This window comes from Mauremys mutica, chromosome 17 (assembly GCF_020497125.1).
Source record: "Mauremys mutica isolate MM-2020 ecotype Southern chromosome 17, ASM2049712v1, whole genome shotgun sequence".
NCBI lineage: Eukaryota > Metazoa > Chordata > Testudines > Geoemydidae > Mauremys > Mauremys mutica.
Genome location: NC_059088.1, coordinates 11,016,095 through 11,034,209, shown reverse-complemented (window position 1 = coordinate 11,034,209; position 18,115 = coordinate 11,016,095). Strand labels below are relative to the sequence as shown.

Sequence of the window (18,115 nt, the reverse complement as noted above, 5' to 3'; positions counted from 1 at the left end):
GTCATGTTATTCTCCCAGGGGATCCTGCCCATCAGTGCCCTGAGGGAGTCAGAGTCTGCTTTTCTGAAGTGCAGGGTCCATATTCTGCTACTCTCCTTTCTTCCTTGTGTCAGGATCCTCAACTCGACCATCTCATGGTCACAGCCTCCCAGGTTCCCATCCACTTTTGCTTCCCCTACTAATTCTTCCCGGTTTGTGAGCAGCAGGTCAAGACGAGCTCTGCCCCTAGTTGAATCCTCCAGCACTTGCACTAGGAAATTGTCCCCTCCATTTTTCTGACAGTCTCGTCCCCCTGGGCACACGAGCTGAACTGCAGGGTCCCCAGTGAACCATTCCCAGCCAGGGGCTCCCTGTCCACCTGCCACTGGAGCCGGGGGGTGGGAGTGCAGGGAGCAGCTGCAGCTGACCTTGGGCCCCTGGTGCTGGCAGGATGAGTTCAGCCCGGTCCCCAGCCGGGGGCTGTCTGGGGAGAGCAGGAGACACAGTGACAATAGTCAGAGAGAGAAATCCAGTGGCTGGGAGTCCCATGGGTTAACCCCATTCACATTCGACAAGCAGCTGGAACGTCCCCTGGGCAGAGCTCTCCTCGTTCTGGGCCCAGCACCCGTACAGCCCCCTGTCCTCAGCTATCACGTTGGGCAGCTCCAGTCACAGGTGATTCACCCCCATGGGGCGGGCACCCGCAATGGTTCGGCCCCCTCTCACCCAGCCCAGCTCATTGGGGGGGCTGCTGGCGACAGAGCAGAGGAACCGCAGGGAGTCGCCCTTCCGGGCCATGAGCTGTGACCCGTTCACCACCAGGGTGCTGGGATTTGGGAACAGGAATAACAGAAGCCACTCGCACACTGAGCCAGCCAGTCCCTGTCCTGGGGCCAGATCGGGTCCAGAACCCACTAGCAAAACATCGGAATAGCTGGGGGTTGCTCCAGTTAGCTTTGGAGATGGTGATTTGCAGAGTCCTCAATGCAGCTGAAATACCCACGGCAACACGTTAGCTTTGAGAGCGCCCCCCACTGACCCCCTGATCCGCAGCCCAGCACCCCCCAATGACCTCTTGCCACACTGAAGCACGGCACCCCCTAGCGTAGGAATTCTTGGCCCAGCACCGATACTCCCCAGCGTCCCCTCTGCTGAGATTCGGCAGCTCCAGTCGCCCGGCCCCTCCCTGGCCAGAGCTCAGGGACTCGTTCCCCTTGGCCCAGCTGAGGGTGGCCTCAGGTCTGCTCCCAGCCTCACAGCTCAGGCTCAGGGAGTCGCCCTCCTGGGTATCCAGAGACACGATGTCGCGCTCAGCCTTCAATGCGGCTGGCACTGTAGGAGACAAGCAGGCAGGCCTCATTTGGAGTACTGTGTCCAGTTTTAGGCCCCACACTACAAGAAGGATGTGGATAAATTGGAGAGAGTCCAGCGGAGGGCAACAAAAATGATTAGGGGGCTGGAGCACATGACTTATGATGAGAGGCTGAGGGAACTGGGATTGTTTAGTCTGCAGAAGAGAAGAATGAGGGGGGATTTGATAGCTGCTTTCAACTACATAAGAACATAAGAACGGCCGTACCGGGTCAGACCAAAGGTCCATCTAGCCCAGTATCTGTCTACCGACAGTGACCAATGCCAGGTGCCCCAGAGTGAGTGAATCTAACAGGCAATGATCAAGTGATCTCTCTCCTGCCATCCATCTCCATCCTCTGACGAACAGAGGCTAGGGACACTATTCTTACCCATTCTGGCTAATAGCCATTTATGGACTTAGCCACCATGAATTTATCCAGTCCCCTTTTAAACATTGTTATAGTCCTAGCCTTCACAACCTCCTCAGGTAAGGAGTTCCACAAGTTGACTGTGCGCTGCGTGAAGAAGAAATTCCTTTTATTTGTTATAACCTGCTGCCTATTAATTTCATTTGGTGACCCCTAGTTCTTGTATTATGGGAATAAGTAAATAACTTTTCCTTATCCACTTTCTCAACATCACTCATGATTTTATATACCTCTATCATGTCCCCCCTTAGTCTTCTCTTTTCCAAGCTGAAGAGACCTAGCCTCTTTAATCTTTCCTCGTACTACCTGAAAGGGGGTTCCAAAGAGGATGGATCTAGACTGTTCTCAGTGGTAGAAGATGACAGAAAAGGAGTAATGGTCTCAAGTTGCAGAGGGGGAGGTTTAGGTTGGACATTAGGAAAAACTTTTTTACTAGTAGGGTGGTGAAGCACTGGAATGGGTTACCTAGGGAGGTGGTGGAATCTCCTTCCTTAGAGGTTTTTAAGGTCAGGCTTGACAAAGCCCTGGCTGGGATGATTTAGTTGAGTTTGGTCCTGCTTTGAGCAGGGGGTTGGACTAGATGACCTCCTGAGGTCCCTTCCAACCCTGAGATTCTATGATTCTATGTAACATCCACCCCCCCCCGATACCCTGCCAAGGAATCGAGATTCAGCCACCTCTAGGGTGGGAAACGGGGGCTGTTTACATGAGGAGCCCTCGCCCAGTGTGGAGACGTAGCAGCTCTGGGGGGGGCGCACAGTCTTGGTGACTTTCCATGGCAGCAGGTCTCTGTCGCAGAGATCAGTCCCTGACCCATCTCATCCCCACTACCCAGTGCCCCCTAGTGCCACCCTGGGGTCTGGAGACAGAGGGAACCGGGTTCTCTCCCTTCACAACCCTCCCCACATTCCTGTGGCTGTCTTGGGCTCAGCTGAGCCTGGCACCTGGCCCTGAGCGCAGGCAGAGCGTGACTAGGAGGCGCTCGCTGATTCCCGGGGCTCGCAGCGCGGCCTCTCACCGGGGCGTCCGTTACTGGTCAGGGTCCCGGTGATGCTGGGGGGCCCGGGCGGGTCTGTAACAAAAACCAGGCAGGGGGGGATCAAGGGGGCTGCACAGCACTGGGGGGCGGGTGTCACTAGAGATCACAGAGCCTAGACATGGCCCCTCGCTGTGAGCTCAGCTGGGGGACAGGGAAGTCCCTGAGGTGACACAAGACCCGTGGGTGGGGAAGGGAAGCGACAGACCCGACTGAGCCCGACCTAAGAGGCGCCCGACGGAACCCAGGGGCCGGGTTAGGGCCACGCCGGGGAACTAGAACCATGGGAAATGGAAACCCAAGGGACCAAAACTGTTTGTCAAAATTCGGCCTAATTGGAAGAGGCACTAACAAGGGGACGGGCTGCTTCAGCCTGGGTACTTGAGCGAGTGTCACCAGCGCCACTGACTGACGGGCACCCGGGCATTCAGCGTCCTGCTCCACAAACGTGTCCTCCCCAGGGCGGGTCAGAGCCAGGCGTCTAAATAACCCCACTCCCACTCCCACCCCAGACCCAGCCACCACCAGGGACATCAGACACCCCCGTCATGGGTCCTTTGCCATCCCCCCTCGGTTTGTCTCTCCCCAGCCCTCTCCTTTCGTCCTCTGGCTTGGCCGGCCAGGCCTGGGTATTTTGCAGCCCGGCTGCACCCAGAGGGGCGGCTGAAAGTAACACCCGGAACAGCCGGATGCTGATACCAGCTGGCCAGGCCTGGCAGGGTCCGTCCACGCTGCCCTCAAAGTCCCGAGGCGCCGAGGCTCAGAGCCTGGGTCCGTTGGGTCAGGCTCGCGGGGTTCAGGTTGCGGGTCTCTGATTGTAGCGCGGACGTGTCCTCCGAGGTCTGTGCAGACGTTCGGGGTCAGGCTGAGGCCTGGGCTCAGACACGGGAAGAGGACTGGGGGGCGGGTCCCTTCTAAATCTCCCTCCGACTGAAGGGAACAAGGGCCGTCCTTACACTGATGCCTGATTTGATCCTTCACCTCAGAAAGGTGGCGGCTGATTTTCCCTCTGCCCTGGATCTGCAGCACGAGGGTCACAGGCCATTGAACGGGGGTTTGCCCTGGGGCAGGGCGGGCCGAGGTCTCTGGACATGGAGCGACAGCCCGGAGGGATCTCAGGGGGAACTGGGGTGGCTGGTATGAGGGGGGGAATCCCAGCAAGGGGGGACTGGAATGGGGTGGTAGATCCCAGCACAGGAGGATTCTAGGGGCAGGGCAGATTGGGGGTAGAGGGGGGAGCCATAGCCAAGGGGGGCAGGAAGGGGTGAAGATCCCAAGGGAGAAGGGGCTGCACGGTGTGGGGTGAAGGGGCCTGGAGTAGAATTGGCTGAGGGTGCCTGGTGGGGGGTGGGGATCCCAGCACAGGGCTGAGTTGGGGGAGGGGCTGGAGGGCAGGGCTGGGAGCTGGGGGGGAATCCCAGCAGAGGGGGCTGGGGGCCGGCGTGGAGGGGCTGGGGGGGGTCACTCACTGGTGATGTTGAGCCGGACGGTTCTGTGGGTGGAAGGTCCCCGTGGTGGCCTGTAGGTGACATTGCAGACGAGCTCTTTGCCGTGGTCCCCCGGGCCGGGCGTGAAGCTGAGCGCGGAGCTGTGGGCCCAGGTGCCATTTGGCAGCGGGGCTGAGACATTCCGGGCTGTGTCGTTGAACGGCCCCGTCCAGGTGATTCGGGGAGGGGGCCCGGAGCAGCCCCCAGGGGCCGTGCAGGTCACATTCACCGGCTCCCCGGCCAGCAGCATCCCTGGCAGCCCCCGCGCCGGCGAGATCTGGATCTCTGGCTTCTCCGTCAGCTCTGAGACACGGGGAGAGGGAAGAGAATCGCTCAGGGAGATGAGATGTTTGCCCTTTAGGGGTGTGGCCCCAATCCAGCCTCACGACAGGGACTGGCTAGCTCAGGGGGCTGATGAGCAGTGTCATAAATATAGAGGGAAGAGTAACAACTCTCTGTGTGCAGTAGCATCAAATCCCTCTTTGGCAGCTGTACTAAATCGCCTTCCCTGTAAGGGATTGATCAGCTCAAATAACCTAGTTGGCACCTGACCAGAAGGACCAATGAGGAAAGAAGAAACTTTCAAATCTGGGGGGGGGAGGATTTGTTTGTTGCTCTCTTTGTTGTTCCCTCTCTGGACGGAGGGAGAGACTGAGCAGGTACAACAGCTCCTGGAAATATACCTGGAAGAATAGATCTAAAACCACAGACATTGTAAGGAGGCAAGGAAAGGCGCTAGGTTATCTTGTGTTTTAGCTTGTGAGTTTTCCTGTGCTAAAGACGTAGTTTGATTCCTGTTTTTTGTAACTGTGAAGCTGAGCCAGAGGGGAATCCTGTGTGTTTTAATCTTTTATTTACCCTGTGAAGTTACCTTCCCAACTGATTTTAGCAGGTGTGATTCTTTTTTTACACATTTTAAGAACCTGATTGATTTTTAGTGTTCTGAAGACAAAGACTATGGTCAGTGCTCACATTGCTAACCAACTGATTGATACATTATTCTCCAGCCTCCACAGGAAAGGGGGTTAAGGGGCTTGGGGGATATTTTGGGAGGAGAGGGATTCCAAGTTACCTTTCCCTGGGTTTTTCTATAACTCACTTGGTGGTGGCAGCAATAGCGTCCAAGGAGAGAAGAAGGGATTTGTGCCTTGGGGAAGGTTTAACCTCAGGTGGTAGAATATAAGCTTAAGGGGTCTTTCATGCAGGTCCCCACATTTGTACCCCAGAGTTCAGAGTGGGGGGGACCCTCACAAGCGGTGACTGCAGCTGCTCTTACCTGCAGGGCCGGCTCTAGGTTTTTTGCCGCCCCAAGCAAAAAAAATTTTGGCTGCCCCCCCGCCCCCATACATGAGCCCCCCGGCCCACCAGTGCCCCCCACTCACACCCCCTGTTGCCCTAGCACTGGGCTCCCCCCCAAATGTGGGATCCGCTACCAGCACACTGCAGCCGAGCCCTGGCCCAGCTGCGACTCCGTCCCCATGCAGGTGTAGCTGCTGGGCAGCACGGAGCGGGAGTACTTCCAGGTGGCGGCGCGGCTACGGGATGGCGCAAAGAACACGGCCCCCTCCCTAGGATTCGCAGCACTGCTGGTGGCCAAGGTGGATCAGTTCGCGCTCACCGCCCTCACCCCCGACATGCTGGCGGCCGAGGACCTGGAGAGCCCCCTGGACCTGCTGCTCTTCAGCCTCACGGTGCCCTGGCCCAGCCCTGGCGGGAGGGAAGGCAAGGATCTCCGGCTGTGGGGCTACGGGCTCAGCACCGATGAACCCAGCCGGCTGCTCACCTCCTCACACACTCCAGGAGCCCCTCGCCACCATTGCAGCCCGGGCTCGTGTGATGGAGTAGGGGCTGTCTGTGTGGGGGATGGGAAAGCAGGGAGGATTTTAGGTGAGATGCAGGTATTCAGACTGTAACATGAGCTAAGCCTGGGGGAGGGGAGGTGACACCTCTGGCTGGGGCTAGACAAAAGGGAAGGGTGGAGTGAAGTCAGTCTTCAGTTGGGAGCTGGGTGGTGGGTTTTCAGGGGATCCTAGGCTGGGATCCAAGCACCCTGAACACCCCAGACAGGCCAGATTGAGGGGTCCTGGCTCTGAACACAAGCCGGCTAAATCCTGTGTTCCTGTTGTTCAATAAACCTTCTGTTTTACTGGCTGGCTGAGAGTCACTGTGATTTCAGGAAGAGGGGTGCAGGGCCGGACTCCCCCACACTCCGTGACAACTGGTGGTAGCGGTGGGATCGACTGCACCCCGTGGACGGCGCTTCCTGCAGTAAGTGACTGGGGAGCAGTAAAACGAAGGGGCGATTAACCCCTGGGAGAGTGTGACCAGAGAGCAGGACTTTGCCGTAACAGGGTCCCCCGGGGGATCACAGCGAGTGATCCCCGGGGCGGAGGAGTCTGGAGCTCGACCCTGGCAGAGAGGTGGTGACCTGAAGGACTGGCACACTAGGGGTCCCCCTGGAACCCGTGGGGAGCGGCGAGCACCCCGGCCTGCGAGCGGCCAGCAGGAAGATGTATGCCAAGCAGCGCAAGTGTGAGCTGGTGGAGCAGTGCAAGCAGAGGGGGCTGCACTGTGGGAAGCTCACCAAGGCCCAGCTGATTGCCCAGCTGGAGGAGAGAGATCGCAGGAATGAACCGGTCCCTGTCTCTGAGGGAAGCAGCCGGGCAAATGCAGCGCAGGCACCAGTGTCTGTCCCCGCTGGGAGTGGTCAGCCGGCCGCTGAGGGCTCCCCGAGACCCCCCACCCCTAGGCGTAGGGGGAGGGGGAGGAGGAGCCCAGCTACGGAGGGCACCGTGACCCCCCTGGCCAGCCGGGAATCATCCCGGCGACGCTCGGCCTCCGTGGAACTCAGGCGGCTGGACTTGGAAAGAGAGATCAAACTGATGGAGATGGAGGACCGGCAGAAGCAGCGTGAGTTTGAGGAGAGGGAGAAGGATAAGCAACGCGAATACGAGGAAAGGGAGAAGCAGCGCAGACATGAGCTGGCCATGGCCCAGCTGAGCAACAGTAAGGCCCCGGCTGCGGTGAGTGAAGGGGGGCCCAAACCTACAAAGAGCTTCAATAAGAACTTCCTGGCCTGGCGTAAGGAGGGGGAGGACATAGACACCTTCCTGACGGCCTTTGAGAATGCCTGCGAGCTGCACAAGGTTGACCCTGCAGACAGGATCCGGTGCCTCACCCCCTTACTGGACTCCACCGCCGTGGAGGTGTACAGCCGAATGAAGGGGGTGGAGGCGGGGGACTACAACCTGTTCAAAGAGGCCCTGCTCCGCGAGTTTGGGCTGACCCCGGAGATGTACCGGAAGAGGTTCCGGAGTCAACATAAGACCCGGGAGGTCACATACCTACAACTGGTCAACCGGGCGCAGGGGTATGCCCGCAAGTGGACGGCTGGGGCCCAAACTAGAGAGGACCTGCTTGACCTATTCGTACTGGAGCACCTGTATGAGCAGTGCCCATCCGACCTGAAGCGGTGGTTGATGGACCAGAAGCCGGAGAACCCACAGCAAGCAGGCCGGCTGGCCGACCAATATGTGGACAGTCGGGCAGGGGATGGCAGGGAGGAGTCTCGAGGGAACAGGCCTGCCTCAACGCAGAGAGAGAGTCACCATGGGACCTCCCAGCGGGGCCCTATGGAGAACCCCCACAAAAGGGGAACGTCCAGCGTCAGGTCCACCAGACCCACTCGAGGAGACCCACGAGACATGGGCTGCTTCCACTGTGGCCAGCAAGGCCACATACGGGCCCAATGGCCCAAGTTCAGAGACAGACCGAGCAGACCCAACCCGCAGAGGGTTGACTGGGTAAAGACCCAATCGGAGGAGGGGCAACATGCCCAAGAGAGGGGGGCTGGCAGCGTCCCACCTGGGAAGGAGGGAGGAGGGCCCCAGGCCAGCGCCTCTGGGGGGCTGGATGCTCCGGACACAAGGTTCTGCTACAGGGTGGCCACGGGGCTGCCCCTCCGGAAACAGTGCCTGGTTTCCCTGGAGGTGGATGGGAGGAAGGTCACCGGGTACTGGGACACAGGCGCAGAGGTGACGCTGGCCCGGCCCGAGATGGTGGGCCTAAATCGGATGGTGCCTGATACCTACCTGACCCTGATGGGCGTGAGCGGGACCCCATTCAAGGTGCCCGTGGTGAGGGTGCACCTGAAGTGGGGGGTCAAGGAGGGCCCCAAGGATGTAGGGGTACACCCCCATTTGCCCACAGAGGTGCTAATGGGGGGGGATCTCGAGGCCTGGCCAGGCAATGCCCGGGGTGCCCTGGTCGTGACCCGTAGTCAGAGTCGGCGCAGGGCACTGCACCCTGACAACGGGGAAAGTACTCTGGCCGAGGCGCAAGACCCTAACTGGGTGGGGAAGGAACGCCCAGAGACGCGGCCCGGAGAGGCTGCGGCCTCAGACCCAGCCGGTGAGAGAGAGCAGATCCCCATCCCTGTCCCAGCTGCTGAGTTCCAGGCCGAGGTGCAGAAAGATCCCTCCTTGCAGAAGCCCAGGGACCGGGCTGACCTCAATGCAGCACAGACCATGAGGAGAGGTTGCAAGGAGAGGTTCCTGTGGGAGAAGGGGTTCCTGTACCGAGAATGGGCTCCCCCCGGGGAAGTGGAGTCATGGGGGATTAGGAGGCAGCTGGTGGTTCCCCAGAAGTTTCGCCACAAGCTCCTGTACCTGGCCCATGACATCCCCCTCGCAGGGCACCAGGGAATCCGGCGCACGAGGCAGAGGCTGCTTCAGAACTTTTACTGGCCTGGGGTCTTTACCCATGTCCGACAGTACTGCCAATCCTGTGACCCCTGCCAGCGGGTGGGGAAGGCCCGGGACAAGGGGAAAGCAGCTCTGAGGCCTTTGCCCATCATAGAAGAGCCTTTCCAGAAGGTGGCCATGGACATGGTGGGGCCTCTCAGCAAGGCAACCCAGTCAGGGAAAAAATACATCTTGGTGGTGGTAGATTTCGCCACTCGATACCCCGAGGCGGTGGCCTTGTCCTCTACCGAAGCAGACACCGTGGCGGATGCGCTGCTGACCATATTCAGCCGGGTGGGGTTCCCCCAGGAAGTCTTAACGGACCAGGGGTCCAACTTCATGTCGAAGCTGCTCCAGTCCCTGTGGGAGAAATGTGGGGTCCGACCCAGCTGGGCCTCAGCATACCACCCCCAGACCAACGGGCTGGTGGAGAGGTTCAACGGGACGCTAAAGATGATGCTAAAAACATTCATGCACCAGCACCCACAGGACTAGGACAAGTACTTACCTCACCTGCTGTTTGCATACAGGGAGGTACCCCAGGAATCTACTGGGTTCTCGACTTTCGAACTGTTGTATGAAAGGCGGGTAAGGGGGCCCCTGGACCTGATGAGAGACGAATGGGAGGGGAAGGCCGCTCCTGATGGAGAGTCGGTGGTGGAGTATGTCCTGACCTTCTGGGAAAGACTTACCGAGCTCATGGGCCTGGCCAGGGAGAATCTGGCCCGAGCCCAGAGGAAGCAGAAGGTCTGGTATGACCGCACGGCGCGGGCCCGCGCCTTCGCCACCGGGGACCAAGTGATGGTTCTCATCCCCGTGAGGAAAAACAAACTCCAGGCTGCCTGGGAAGGGCCCTTCAAGGTTGTTAAGCAACTAAATGAGGTAAACTATGTGGTGGAGCTGTCGAACCGGGTGCACCACCGCCGGGTGTAGCATGTGAATATGATGAAGCCATACTATGACAGGGGGAATATGGTGTTGGCCGTGTGTGGGCACTGGGAGGAGCCGGGGGATGACCCTCTAGTGGATCTATTCCCAGGGACAAAGGCTGGTTCCCCCCTGGAGGCGATTCCCCTCTCTGATCAGCTGACCCCAGCCCAGCATGCTGAGATCAGAGGGGTACTGCTCCTATACCGACAGCTGTTTTCCAACCAGCCTGGGCGCACTAATTTGACTGTCCACCGGGTGGAGACTGGGTCACACACCCCGATACGATGCTCCCCTTTTCGGGTTACCAGGAAGACTGCCCAGGACCTGGAAAGGGAGGTCAGGGACATTCTGGCTTTAGGGGTGATCCAGCCGTCCGCCAGCCCCTGGGCCTCCCCAGTGGTGCTGGTCCCCAAGAAGGACGGGTCGATCCGGTTCTGTGTGGACTATCGAAAGCTCAATGCCATAACAGTATCTGATGCCTACCCCATGCCAAGGCCTGACGAGCTCCTAGACAAGCTGGGAGGCGCTCGGTACCTCACCACCATGGATCTTACAAAGGGCTACTGGCAAGTGCCGCTGGACGCAGATGCCAGGCTGAAATCGGCCTTCATCACCCCCCTGGGGCTCTACGAGTTTCTGACCATGCCCTTCGGCCTCAAGGAAGCGCCGGCCACCTTCCAGCGCCTGGTGGATCAGCTGCTGAGGGGGATGGAGAGTTTTGCTGTGGCGTATATTGATGACATCTGCGTCTTCAGCCAGACCTGGGAAGATCACGTGTTCCAGGTTAGACAAGTGCTGGACCGACTCCGGGAGGTGGGGTTAACCGTAAAGGCTGAGAAGTGCAAGGTGGGGATGGCTGAAGTATCTTACCTGGGCCATCGGGTGGGGAGCGGCTGCCTAAAGCCGGAACCGGCCAAGGTGGAGGTGATCAGAGACTGGCCCGCTCCCCAGACCAAAAAGCAGGTCCAGGCCTTTATCGGGATGGCGGGGTATTATCGAAGGTTCATGCCCCACTTTAGTGCCATAGCCGCCCCCATCACCGAGCTGTGCAAGAAGGGGAAGCCAGACAAGGTGGTCTGGACCGAGCAGTGCCAGGAGGCTCTCCAGGCACTGAAGGAGGCTCTGCTCAAAGGCCCAATTCTGGCAAACCCAAACTTTGACAAGCCCTTTATGGTGTTTACCGACGCCTCAGACACGGGCCTGGGGGCGGTGTTGATGCAGGAGGATGAAAAGGGGGAGAGACACCCCATCGTGTACCTGAGCAAGAAGCTGCTACCCCGGGAGCAGAACTACGCGGCCATCGAGAAGGAATGCCTGGCCATGGTGTGGGCCCTTAAGAAACTGGAGCCATATCTCTTTGGGCGCCACTTCACCGTGTACACCGACCACTCTCCCCTGACCTGGCTGGCTGCACCAGATGAAAGGAGCCAACGCCAAGCTCGTGAGGTGGAGCCTGCTCCTGCAGGACTATGACATGGATGTGGTCCACGTGAAGGGAAGTGCCAACCTGATAGCGGACGCGCTGTTGGGTTGGAGAGGGGGGCCCGAACTTCCCCGGGTCACTGGGCAGAGTGACCCCGCTCAGTTCAGTCTCGGAGGGGGGAGAGGTGTGATGGAGTAGGGGCTGTCTGTGTGGGGGATGGGAAAGCAGGGAGGATTTTAGGTGAGATGCAGGTATTCAGACTGTAACATGAGCTAGGCCTGGGGGAGGGGAGGTGACACCTCTGGCTGGGGCTAGACAAAAGGGAAGGGTGGAGTGAAGTCAGTCTTTGGTTGGGAGCTGGGTGGTGGGTTTTCAGGGGATCCTAGGCTGGGATCCAAGCACCCTGAACCCCCCAGACAGGCCAGATTGAGGGGTCCTGGCTCTGAACACAAGCCGGGCTGTATCCTGTGTTCCTGTTGTTCAATAAACCTTCTGTTTTACTGGCTGGCTGAGAGTCACTGTGAGTTCAGGAAGAGGGGTGCAGGGCCGGACTCCCCCACACTCCGTGACAGCTCGGCTCCAGGGGAACCCGCTTCCCTCCCTCCCCGGCTCCTCACACACACTGGGCAGGGCTGCCCAGAGGATTCAGGGGCCTGGGGCAAAGCAATTTTGGGGGCCCCTTCCATAAAAAAAAGTTGCAATACAATAGTAACATGTGTTTGGAAATGTAAAATATAACTAGTGAAAATTAATTTGTAATAATTTGAAAATAAACCAAATACATGATTTAAAAACATGAACTGCTTTACTGGTCTGTCTACATTGGCAGTTACAAAATGGGCGGTCGCTGGGTGAGGGTGATGGTTGGTGCCAATGGGCTGTCACTGCCTGGAGGTGGTGCTGCTGTTGCCCAGGGCTGGGTGGGAAGCTGGGCTCTGGGGGGTGCCCGGCTCACAGGGGCTGGGCTCAGGACTGTGGGGAGATGGGGTTGGAGGTTGTCTGGCTCAGAGGGGCTGGGCTCAGAGCTGTGGGGCTGGGGTGGAGGGGGATGGGGTTGGGGGGGGCCCAGCTCAATGGGGCTGGGTTTGGAGATGAGGGTCAGGGCTGTGGGGGATGGGGTCGGGGGTGCTCAGCTCAGAGGGGCTGGGCACGGAGCTGGGGGTCAGGGCTGTGGGGGGAATGGGGTCAGAGGGGTGCCCAGCTCAGAGGGGCTGGGCTCGGAGCTGGGAGTCAGGGCTGTGGGGGGGATGGGGTGAGGGGGGTGTCCGGATCAGAGGGGCTGGGCTCAAATATGGGGGTCTGGGGTGGAGGGGGATGGGGTTGGGTGGTGCCCAGCTCAACGGGGCTGGGCTTGGAGATGAGGGTCAGGGCTTTGGGGGATGGGATCGGGAGTGCCCAGCTCAGAGGGGCTGGGCTCAGAGCTGGGGGTCAGGGCTGTGGGGGGAATGGGATCAGGGAGGTGTCCGGATCAGAGGGGCTGGGCTCAGAGCTGGGGGTCAGGGCTATGGGGGGAATGGGATCAGGGAGGTGTCCGGATCAGAGGGGCTGGGCTCGGAGCTGGGGGTCAGGGTTGTGGGGGGAATGGGGTAAGGGGGGTGTCCGGATCAGAGGGGCTGGGCTCGGAGCTGGGGGTCAGGGCTGTTGGGGGGAATGGGTACAGGGGGGTGTCCGGATAAGAGGGGCTTGGCTCAGAGCTGGGGGTCAGAGTTGTGGGGGGAATGGGGTCGGGGGGGTGTCTGGCTCAGAGGGGCTGGGCTCGGAGGGTCAGGGCTGGGCCTGGGGGGTAATGGGGTTAGGGGGTGCCTGACAACCACCTCCCTGAGACCCCCCCCAATCCGACCCCCCCTTCCCTGTCCCCCACAGAACCTCCGCCCCCTCCCTGCCCCCGGGACTCCCTGCCCCTTAGCCAACCCCAGCGAGGCAGCCACATGGCTCCGGGGGGGCGGGCTGAGCTCTTCCCCGCTCAGAGCCGGGTGGTGAGGGGAGGAGCCACGCGGCCCGGAGGTCGCAGCCCCGCCCCCTGACCACGCAGCTGGGAGCGGAGCGGGGCGGGGCTCAGCCCCCCCCCGGAGCCAGGCGGCTGCTGCGCTGTTTAGGACCCGGGCGCGAACGCGCGGAGGAGGAGCCAGGCGGGGCCCGTCTTCTGCAGCCAGGCGGGGCCGCGCTACCGGTCAGGGGCCGCCCCTCTCCCCCAAGCGGAGCCGGTAGCGCGGCCCTGCCCCGGCTGCAGGGGACGGGCCGCTCCTCAGCTCGCAGTGGCGGGATGAGCTGGGGCCCCAGCCTTATGCCGCCCCCTATATTTTGCAGCCCTAGGCAGCAGCTTGTTTAGCTGGTGCCTAGAGCTGCCCCTGCTTACCTGTCACGGAGATCGTGAGCACAGGGTCAGTGCCATTGGAATTGGGGCGGTAAGTGTGTTCAAACAGGCCTTTCTCGATGTAAAAGAAATATCTCCCCGCATCCGTCCGTCGGGCATCACTGATTTGCAGGGAGCAGTCGCCGCGCGCTGGATCCCCCGTCAGCCGGAACCGGCCCTGGGTCTCCTGGGACACCCCGTTGCTGGTGACACTGCTGGCCACGGGATGATCCTGGCCCCCAGTAGCAGGCTCCTTGTACCACTGTCCATTTAGCTGGGCCGAGGGATTGTCGGTGTCGTAGGAGGCTGGGTACGTGAAGGTGCAGGGGACGAGAACGCAGAGACCCTCCTGCACCGACACCAACTGCGGCACCGTCAGGGTAAATCCGGGCAGCTGGGACAGGGACCCTGCAGGGGATGGGGAGGGATCGAAGTGGGACCCATAGAGAGCAGAGCCCCCCCCCAAACTCCCCCCACAGCTCTGCCGGTTCCCCTCACTCCTGACCAACAGCCCCCTGCGAGCCCAGCCCTGGGTCCTCAACCAATTCTCACTCCATTTACTTTCCATCCCTCCCTACATCGAGCCCCCTGCCCCCACTCCCTGTCACTCAGCACCCCCAAGCACCGCACTGGGGCACTGGGCTCCCCTCCCCCTCTGGCCAGTCTCCCTTCCAAGTCCTGGGACAGACCTGGCCCCGCTTAGTGCAGGTTCTGCCCTTCCCCCTGCCCTGGGGCTGCAGGTGCTGCTTACTTACCCCTCCAGAGCAGGGCGAGGATCAGGACCCTCAGCATGGCAGGACCCCCTGCTCTCCAGTGGGGACCCTGAGGCGGGAGCTCCCTTTCCCCAGCGTCCTGCTGTGGCATCGGGACTCTGCCCATGGCTGGGGCATGCGGCTGGTACAAACCTAGAGACAGACGGGGGGTGAGAAGTGTGAGTGCAGAGGCTGTTTGGGGGGCGCAGATCTGCCTGGGGAACCATCAGTGCTGCTGGGCTCTGCAGGGGCTGATCTGGGGCTGCTGGCAGCGCAGGGACCTCCCACCCACACAGAAAACCCCAAATCACCAGATGGTTCTGAGAGATCATGAGCTAAAAAAATCCTTAAATTGGTGTAAAAAACCTGAGATTTTCTTTAAGAATCATGAGAACGGCCAGAAAAACCCAAGCTGGTGACAGAAGGTCGGAAGGCAGCGCTGCTCAGTGCCTGCTTTGCTTCAGTCTTCCCACAAAAACCAACATGTGAGCGGGAAACCAGCGAAGTTACCACGGACAACAAAGGGGAAGGGCTGCAGATCGGGATCAGTAAAGAACACGTCAGGGATGTTCTGGCCAATTTGAATGAATTCAGATCAGTGGGGTGGGAAGCTGTTCAACCCAGGGGGGCTGAAGGAATTAGTGGAAGAAATCTTGGAGCCACTGGCAATAATATTTGCAAACTCATCTATGCCAGGAGAGGTCCCAGAAGATGGGGGAAGGGCTAACAGAGGGGCCATCTTTAAAAGGGGAAAAGGGAAGAGCTGGGAAACTACAGACCAATCAGCCTGACCTCGACACCTGGAAAGCTACTAGAGCAATGTATAAAACCTTCAATTTGTGAGGCCGAAGGGCTGATCACCAGCATGGATTTACCAAGAACAAATGCTGCCAAACCAGCTTGGTTTCCTTCTTTGATGAGGTAACTGAACTAAGATCTTTGCCATTACTGTATGTAATTGATTCCATTTAACCAATTCTAGCTCTCATCTCTACCTTTTTCCTTTCATGAATAAACCTTTAGGTTTCAGATTCTAAAGGATTGGCAACAGCGTGATTTGTGGGTAAGTTCTGATGTGTATATTGACCTGGGGCTTGATTCTTTGGGATAGAGAGAACCTTTTTCTTTTATTGGGGTGTTGGTTTTCATAACCATTCATTCCCCAGGATGAGTGCCTCTGGTGGTGATACTGGGAGACTCTAGTGTCTAAGGAAATTGCATGTGTTGGTCACTGGGGTAAAACCAAAGTCCTCTTTGTCTCGCTGGTTTGGTTTGCCTTAGAGATGGAAAAACCCCAGCCTTGGGCTGTAACTGCCCTATTTAAGCAATTGGTCTTGAATTGGCACTCTCAGTTGGGTCCCACCAGAACCGCATCGTCACAAGGTGATCCCAGCAGTTGAAGGCCAATAAGCCTAACTTCAGTGACGGGCAAACTGGTTGAAATTATAGTAAAGTGTAAGTATAGCAAAGAGCAGAATGATCAGATGCAGAGATTTGTTGGGGAAGACTCAATATGGTTTTTGTAAAGGGAAATCATGGGTCCCCAAACTACTAGATTTTTTTGACGGAATCAACAGCATGTGGACAAGGGTGACTCAGTCGATCTCCTTAGATTTTCAGAAAGTCTTGGACAAGGTTCCTCCCCAAAATACTCTTAAGCAAAGTGAGCTGTCATGGGATAAGTGGGAACGGAACAGTAACTGGTTAAAAGCTAAGAAACCAAGGATGGTAATAAAAGGCTATTTTTCACAGTGGAGAGAGGTGAATAGTGGTGTCCGCAGGGGTCTGTACTGGGACCAGGGCTGTTCAACATGTTCATGAATGATCTGGAAAAAGGGGTAAACAGGGAGGTGGAAAAATTTGCGGATGATGCAAAACTACTCAAGATCGTTAAGTTCAAAGCTGACTGCGATGAGCTACAAAGGGATCTTACAAAACTGGGTGACTGGGCAACAAAATGGCAGATGAAATTCAGTGTTAATAAATGAAAAGTGATGCACATTGAGAAACATACTCCCAACTATACATATAAAGTGATGGGGTATAAATTAGCTGTTACCACTCAAGGAAGAGATCTGGGAGTCACCATGGATAGTTCTCTGAAAACATCCACTCAATGTTCAGCGGCCATCAAAAAACCTAACAGAATGTTGGGAATCATTAAGAAAAGGAAAGATAATAAGACATAAAATATCATATTGCCTCTATATAAATCCATGGTACGTGCACATCTTGAATACTGCGTGCAGTTCTGTGGCCCTATCCCAAATTGGAATTGCTAAAAAAGTTCAGAAAAGGGCAACAAAACTGATTAGGGGATGGAACAGCTTCCGTATGAGGAGAGATTACTAAGACTGGGACTGTTCAGCTTGGAAAAGAGACGACTAAGGGGGGGATATGATAGAGGTCTATAAAATCATGACTGGTGTGGAGACAGTAAATAAGGGAGTGTTATTTACTCCTTCCCATAACACAAGAACTAGACGTTCCCCAATGAAATTAATAGGCGGCAGGTTTAAAAAAAATGTAAGGAAGTATTTCTTCACACACAGTCAACCTGTGGAACTCTTTGCCAGAGGATGTTGTGAAGGCCAAAACTATAACAGGGTTCAAAAAGAACTGAATAAATTCATAGAGGGTAGGTCAATCAATGGATTATTAGCCACGATCTACAGGGATATTGTCTATAGCGTCTTTTTGCCAGAAGCTGGGAATGGGCGACAGGGGACGGGACACTTGATGATTCCCTGTTCTGTCCATCTCCCCGGGACACCTGGCATTGGCCACTGTCAGAAGACAGGATACTGGGCTAGATTGTCCTTTGGTCTGACCCAGTCTGGTCGTTCTTATGGAGAAATGTGGACTTGGTGGAACTACCATTAAGTGGATACAGAACTGGTTAAACAACCGCAAACAATGAGTAACTGTTAATGGAACGATGTTGGATTGGAGGGAGGTCCCAAGTGGGGCTCCACAGGGATTTGTTCTAGGTCCCATGTTGTTTAACATTTTTATCAATGATGTGGATATAGGACTAGGGAGCAGACTGATGAAATCTGCAGATGACACAAAGCTGGGAGGAGTTGCCAACACTTTGGAAGATGGAGCTAAAATTCAGAGGAATCTTGATAAATTGGAGAATTGGGCTGTAGCTGACACAATGAAATTCATCAAGGACAAACGGAAGATGCTTCATGTAGGGAACAAAAACCAAATGCACAAATACAAGATGGGGAAGAACTGGCTTTGCAGCAGCACTGCTGAGAAGGAGCTGGGAGTTGTGGCGGATCAGAACCTCGACAGGAGTCAGCAATGCGATGCTGTTGCAAAAAACCCCCCAAACAAATGCAATGTCAGGTTGCATGAACAGAAGCAGAGCATGCAAGACAGGAGAGGTGACAGTACCGCTCTATGCCTCAGCTGGAGGACTGTGTCCAGTTTTGGTCACCAATGTATAGAAAGGATGTAGAGAAATTGGAAAGGATTCAGAGGCGAGGGATCAAAGGGATGGAATGGAAGCCCTAGGGGCACAGCCTGAAGGAACTGGGTATGACTAGTTTGGAAAAGAGATTGGTGGGCTGAGAGGGGACATTATCACAGTTTTCAAGTACAGGACAAGCTACCATAGAGAA

At 57.3% G+C, this 18,115-nt stretch overlaps 1 protein-coding gene across 1 annotated transcript in view; it reads right to left on the bottom strand.

Moving 5' to 3' along the window:
• Positions 1–18,115, bottom strand: part of LOC123351979 — a 46,025-nt gene that overhangs the window by 5,381 nt on the left and 22,529 nt on the right. Inside the window, exons 10-15 of the mRNA XM_044991663.1 lie at positions 14,487–14,636; positions 13,735–14,139; positions 4,266–4,586; positions 2,779–2,832; positions 1,077–1,311; positions 706–805 (exon numbers count right to left, since the gene is read on the bottom strand). Of these exons, the coding sequence (XP_044847598.1) occupies positions 706–805; positions 1,077–1,311; positions 2,779–2,832; positions 4,266–4,586; positions 13,735–14,139; positions 14,487–14,636 (1,265 nt within the window). The remainder of the gene's footprint in view (positions 1–705; positions 806–1,076; positions 1,312–2,778; positions 2,833–4,265; positions 4,587–13,734; positions 14,140–14,486; positions 14,637–18,115) is intronic.